Source organism: Apium graveolens, chromosome 2 (assembly GCF_009905375.1).
Source record: "Apium graveolens cultivar Ventura chromosome 2, ASM990537v1, whole genome shotgun sequence".
Classification (NCBI taxonomy): domain Eukaryota; kingdom Viridiplantae; phylum Streptophyta; class Magnoliopsida; order Apiales; family Apiaceae; genus Apium; species Apium graveolens.
The window spans coordinates 291780332-291787377 of record NC_133648.1 but is presented as its reverse complement, the minus strand read 5'-3'; the positions used below and the strand labels follow the sequence as shown (position 1 = coordinate 291787377).

Below are 7046 nucleotides of genomic sequence, written 5' to 3'. Positions count from 1 at the left end.
ACAATTTTTCATTCCGCCACTAGACTTGGGCAAATGAAAGAGCTCATTTTGGTAGCTTCATAAAAAAAGTTGATAGTACCTTCCCTTTATCCACTCTTTCCTGAATATAAGAGTATTGCTACAATTTCACCATAATTCTGGAAGGCTGAGTATAGCTAGGACATAAATGTGATAACCGATGTACAGATCAATCCTAAAATATTTAGGTTTCAGTTTGCATAGTTGAAAATATTAACAGAAAATGGGGGACAATTGTCACTGTACCAGGGTTATATACCATGTGTTGCCTAAAATCTACAGGTCTCCATCTTCTAAAGTTTCCACCGCAAATTAGAGATCTCTCGATCAAAACTCAAAATACAACACTATCCCCCATAATGTCAAAATGAACCTGAAGATTACAGCTATGAACAGTCATTTCACACATTCACTTTTGCAATTATCACACATGAATACTATAAAACTGGATATAATACATGCAATCATGCCCAATTAAGTTAACAAAATTTAACACAAATTATATGCAACTCCTTTTAACTCCTCTTTCAAAGAACATAACTTTCCTTACAGAGATTACCTATTCTGTGATATTTTTGTATAAGTTTGTATACGCAGGCTAAGAGTTACAGATCATTCAAAGTTATCGTCATTATCACCAGAGCTAGAGCTAATTGTCAAGATTCTCTTGAGACTGACTAAAAAGCCACCAATTTACCTGTATGCTATAGTCAGCAACAGTATGAGTCGCCCACAATGAAACAACAGAGGCTACATCCGATGCCTACTTGCAGATTACATCAGGGCGCTTCTTCAAATTAACAGAGCAACAACATTGCAGCCCAGTAAAAGAATGCTGAACTCTGCCAGATAACTTGTTCATGTTTCAGACCCATCTTCCGGCTCATAAAGCCTATAGCCTAACTTAGGCCCTAAGCATTTTTCCTAAATCTCTTGCAAGTTAATGCTTTAGTGAGAATTTTACAAACAGGAAGATGGGAAGGCTTAAACAACATAGCACAACATTCAACCAGTTGGCTGGTTGCAGATAGGGTCAAGCCAAAACTGTAGTCCAAAAACTGACACCTTTTAAACTTTTTGTCATTATGAAGGGAGATAATGCGAAAAAATTTCATGCATTATCATCTCCGTGAGTAATGAGAACGAAAAAACTGGAAATCAGGGAGGACAACATTCAAACCCTGTAGCCAGCTATTTGCAGCTTCCAGAAGCGAGTTCTCGTGCTCATAATCTTGGGGGCCGCTGGGACTCAGAATTGAACCTTTGTACTTGTAAGAAGCAAGGCCAATGACTGGTAAAGAAATTTTTGAAGCTCCAGTGCTAGCACCGATGACCTTTCCCACACAACTGGAACCATGAGAGAGTGATTGACCACCATCTGTACCATTTACACAAGATCACAAAATGGCTTACAAAACTATGTGCATAAAGACACGTGTGTGGGTGAGGGAGGAGAGAGGGACGAGGAGGCGGGGAGGCGGGGAGAGAGGGAGAGAGAGAGAGAGAGAGAGAGAGAGAGAGAGAGAGAGAGAGTACTATTAAAATAGGTGGAGAGAGAGAGAGAGGGAGAGGGGGGGAGAGAGAGTACTTTTGAAATGGGTGGAGAGGGGATGGATCGTTAGGAAAGATGCATCTAGGTCCTTTAGTGTTGAGCCCATAGGTATTCTATATATTGGGTACCTGCAGCACAATTTATTTCATTACCAAATTTGATATTGAACTAAAAGCTCAACCCAAGGACAGGGAATGTTGCATATTCGCATGACTATAAACTAGAAGTACCAAGCTATAGAAATCCAACTTGAAGGCAACAGGTCACAGCTCCTGTACGAACTCAGTTCTGGAAATTGAGATTCAAGATTCGAAATCTGTTGAGGAGGAAGGGGATGCATTGCTGTATTAGTTTCTTGAAAAAGAAATTTTGTTAAGAACCCGAAATTTCTTTTTCAAAATTTACACTTGCCTTATCAGTTAAAGGTTTCCGAGAGTATGGTTGCTCATGTTCCAAATATTCAAACACAAGTAGCCCAGGAAAATTGCTACTCTCACCCTCATCACCAGAAGAATTCATTGGGTATTTGTCTCTCAGCGACAGACTCTTCAATCTCTGGGAGTTCGAATTCACTGCATTTTGGTGAGTCCCCTCTGCAACACCTTTTCTCCTGTCCGCTTCACAGTCACTGCTCTTTGTCTCTCTTAAAGTCTCAGCATCATTCTTCTCACCCAGGTGCCTGACAGGATATGCCAGAAAATGTTCACATCACTATCATGCAGCAAACATAACTTAACAAAAGAGTAGATCAATTATCCCAAGAAACAAACAGCAAACAAACATCAAATAAATCTTGGGAGGGAACAAGTTTGCAATGCAGACCCCTAAATGAAGTCTTACCTTGAAAATGTTTAATAAAATGTAAACATATAACCGATTTAGGTTTAGAAAAAAACACGTCAATCTGAGAATACCAACTACTATGGATTGTAAGAAGCAACAACAAAATATACCTGAATCACAATTATGTTCCTATCACCATTTATCTTTCAAAAAATATAGGGTTGGTTGGCAGCTTTATTTTCTGACACAGGCAATTTTACATACTGCAAATACCGAAAGGAAGCAGATCCTAGACACAGGTGTTACAACATCTCCTTAAAGGCTCCATGCATCAAAAATTAAACTACACAGCTATCAAATCAATAAACACTCCATCAAAGATTAGCTCCTACAAGAAGATGTGTATCCCAAGTGCCATCAAGGCACGCAGGGGGTAAGAACACCTATCATCTTAATATGGAAAAGAAGTTCTACAAAAATTAAAAACTTCTTCAAACAGGGCTTTGAGCAAGAAATATCTTTGGTTGCACTGTACAATGCAATGATTTAAAAAATACGATCTACCAGACTACCAAGACAGATGCCTGTAAACATGCAGACTTGAACTGGGGTGAAAAAGATAAGTTCATCCAAATCAACCAACATATTATTGCAATTTCAACATGTCACTAATCAGATAATAGTGTACAACCTTCATTTGGACATGCTTCACCCTTACTATGTCAAAAGTTTCAAAATTTAGTTTTCCAATTGCTTATCACACAACACTAAAAGTAATAATGGTGTGTTAGGTTACTACAGGGTTACAATTTCTACATAATGGGAGGACAATATGCAATTCGTAAATCCAGAGGGAATCTATTCAGTAACATTATGACTGATAGTAGTTAGGAGGTTATGTATCTTCCCTAACACAAGGAGGTGGGGGCAAAGACATCAGCCACTCCTGACATAATTATATATTGGTCTACACTAAAAAATTGTATATCTAGTGCCATTTTGAGAATGTAACGGGCCTTGTTTGGAACAACACTAGAATAGGTTGAATACAAGCATCAAAAGCATAAGCCACACGTTTTTCATCAAAATATGAAGACAGCACGAAGAATCTTAACAATGAATTATTAATTAACTACCAACAACTAAGAACTGAATTCCAGTAGATATCATTTCATATCAGTCCAACCAAATTTTACCCAGGTGCCCCATATGATAGTCTTAAAGAGACAATTAAAAACACTTGCATCATACAGCCTGAAGGCTCATGCCAAAAGGTGAGAAACAACAATCATTATGTCCACTATGCAACCAATCATGTTAACTGCTGATGGGGAAGGTAAATGCACAGCATGTCCATTTGATTAGGCTATCGAACTTAATGCCTCAAAAAATGTTGAAGCTAAGAGCACCTAACAACTTGAAATCATTAATTTCCTTCAATAAATGTATCTACATTCTACACCAGTATCTGATGATCAACTAATGTATTTACATGAGCAACTTTCCATATTTTATACATTAAGAAACAACAATCACAAGTTAACAACACTAAAAATGATCATCTTGCATCTTAGATGCCACTAAAAGAAGCAGAGCAACACATAGAAAACTCCAATACAAGTAACAATTAGAAGCATAAGTATGTGTACCTATTATTAGCAGGACATTTTGATGGATCAACATACAACTGTAAACCAGACAAATACGGCACATAGTACTGCACTACTGAGTCAGTGTCTTTGATTATCATTGGCACACCAGCACCATACACACTCCACTCCTTCAACGACTCCCACAAATCACCAAGGTAATAAAACGGCCGTAAGCCAGCTTCTCGACTCCTCCATCCCCTTCCATTCACCTGTGTTTTCCACAGGCAATCTATCAACAACTTCCCCATTACATTCCAAACTCACACAAAACATAATCCACACACCAAAACCAGCTAACCAAAACACAATTTCACATATAATAAAACACGAAACGACCAAATGTTGAACAGCAATTAGAATTAGCCAAACAATAAAAATCGAAACTTTACGCAACATAAAAACCCTAACTAACATAAAATACCTCAGGACAATACTTGGCACCAACAAACGGAGTCACCGCCTCCATCAAACGATCGATATTACTCTCATTCGACACCTTCTTCGTCTCCGAAGCACCGCAATCAGACGCCTTCTTCGGCAATGCACTTGCCTCATCATCTCCCTCCCTCCGCTTCTCCTCCGGCGGCGCCACCACCGCCGCCGCCGAATTATCCGGCCGATGAAGTTGCTGCTGCAACAAAAGCTGCTGGTGCCGCCGCATCGCCGGTGGATTGTAAAACCTATCGCCGCCGTGGCTCCGCGACACGGCGAAGCCTCCGATTCCTGCCATTACTGCAAAATTATATATGTATCTATATGTATGTATATATATAAATCTTAAAAATAACAGAAATGAAAAAGGATCAAAAGTGAGTTGAAGTTGAATTTATTTATATAATTTGTGTGTATATGTGTATGTATATAATTAGGTTTTTTAAGGGGGTTGTTTTGCAATGACTCAATGTGACTACTGGATTTTGCTATAACAAAATATGATTACAAAAAAGTCTCTAAGCAGACGGAGAAGAAACAAACACAAATAAAAAAATGAAAAACAAAAACAAAAACAAATGAGAAATGAAAATTGTTTTAGGAAATTACGCATGTGCCCTTTTATTTTACTTGTGACTCTTCAAGACTTCAAGTACAGTAACAAAGATTGGCTTACACGTGCACCAAGTGATACGTATGTGGTTTTAATATTGTGACACGTGGGTCCTTTTTTTAAAACGGGTTTATATCTGTGCCTGGATATTTGAACAATTTTTTTCTTGAAGGTATATTTTGATATTCTTAATAAAAAAGATTTATATTCCTAGCAAAATATTTAAATGATATCATTATTGTGGGGCCCATAGGGATTTTCATGTATTCATATTACTAGTTTACTAAGACGCCTTCTAAAATAATATTTCAAATTTTTCTTTTTTATATTTCTTATATGATCTTGGTCAATTTGAAATTATGAATAATAATAAGTATGTTAAATTAAGAAGTTTAAATAGACATTCTCTCGTTAAACATGTTTATTTCAATAAGTTAATATCTCATTATTCACAAATTAATATAGTATCATAAAATTATAATGTTTATTAATCAATAATCAATGTAATATTTTTTCTATTTAATAATATACAATTTTGAGAAAATTATAAAAGAGTTTCAAACGATACCCGTAACCTCACTGCACTCGTATTCTTCTTTGCACAAATATAACATAATATAATGACATAATAATTTTAAAAATATTGAAAAAATATATTGGGTGAAAAACCAAAATATTCACCATCTGGGGAAAACTGTCCAAAATACCAATTAACAGTATTGTCCACCGAAAATACCCACGAAACAACACGTATATGAGAAATGCATATTCAGCATTTAAAAATTTAACAAAGGATGTGCATGACTAGCATGTGTATTCACTTTTACTTTTTTGGTATACACATGTTAGTCATGCGCATACCTTACAAAAAATTAAAGGGATACGCATGTTTGTCATGCTTATTATTTGTTAAATTTTTAAAAGTCGAATATGTATTAATGTAATGTGTATTTCATGGGTATTTTGGGCGGGCAGTATACTCAATCAGTATTTTGGGCAGTTAAAGTCCAAAAAGTGGTATATTTTGGATATTCTTTTAAACATATTTATAGATATGTGTATTTATTATAATTCATAGATTAAACATTAAAATAAATTTTTTAGAAAAATATAATATAATAAGTTGATTTTAGGAGAAAGAAGTGAAAAAATATTAAAAAATAAGTTTATGAGAACATGAAGATGGTAAGTTGATTTAAAAATAATGAAGAAGTTTTATGAGAATATTATGATGTTAAGTTGATTCCAAAAATATTAATGAAAGATCTTGTTGAAACTTTAGTACAATATTACGAATGATGATAAATTGATAGGGAATAAAAATTACCCTTATTGCGGAATTAATGTCGCATTAATTAGACCTGATTTGGTCAAGGGAAAAGACCAATTAATGAGGCCCAAAATCCTAATTATTTTTTAATTTCGCAATTAATAAGGGGCTAATTAAACAGCAAAATAAATATGTTCAAATAAGTAACTACTTCTACAAGAAGCAGCCTCTAAGCAACCTAAATTCAGAAGAAAACTAATTACTGCTTTCTAGGACTCCAAAGTCCAATCAAAGGTGGAAACTTGCTCATCAAGTCACCCAATTCTACCCTAATTCCTAGACTCTCAACGTCTATATAAAGGTTCTTACCCCTTCAAATTCAGCAGAACGTTTTGGGGAGCACAACTCTAAGTATCACGAAGCCGTGAAGGCATCCTACAAGCCACGAGACCATTACCTGGAACGACGTTTTAGACTCAGTCCTCGAAGGACATGAATATCGCTACTTCCTTGGTGAACCCTTGCCTCCATAGCTCCGAGGGCAAGTATCACCAAGAACTACGTTTTGGCTTGATTATTGGCATCCGCCAAGGTACGTAGGCATCTTGGGAGGGTAGGTTCAAGCCACAAAACACAAGCGCAACTATTAAAACTCAAAACTTATCAAACCCTAACATTAAATACACGCAATAAAAAAATACATGTTTTTTACCCATAACATTTGGC

At 36.1% G+C, this 7046-nt stretch overlaps 1 protein-coding gene across 1 annotated transcript; it reads right to left on the bottom strand.

Annotated features, from left to right (window-relative positions):
- Positions 1-431: 431 nt before the first annotated feature.
- Positions 432-4960, bottom strand: LOC141708592 (uncharacterized). The gene is made up of 6 exons (XM_074512296.1): positions 4427-4960; positions 4003-4214; positions 1982-2249; positions 1801-1886; positions 1607-1698; positions 432-1396 (listed from the first exon to the last, which is right to left on the bottom strand). Exons 1-6 carry the CDS (start codon positions 4733-4735, stop codon positions 1140-1142), a joined length of 1224 nt encoding a protein of 407 aa, XP_074368397.1. The 5' UTR covers positions 4736-4960; the 3' UTR covers positions 432-1139.
- Between the last annotated feature and the right edge of the window lie 2086 nt (positions 4961-7046).

Bases quoted from the DNA above. Each gene is read 5' to 3' on its own strand.
- LOC141708592 (XM_074512296.1), bottom strand. From the start codon at position 4,735: ATGGCAGGAATCGGAGGCTTCGCCGTGTCGCGGAGCCACGGCGGCGAT. The intron at 1,887-1,981 runs GCAAGTGTAAAT...CCTCCTCAACAG, and splicing joins GGAAACCTTTAACTGATAAG to ATTTCGAATCTTGAATCTCA. The intron at 1,397-1,606 runs GTACTCTCTCTC...TAAATGGTACAG, and splicing joins CCTCTCCACCCATTTCAAAA to ATGGTGGTCAATCACTCTCT.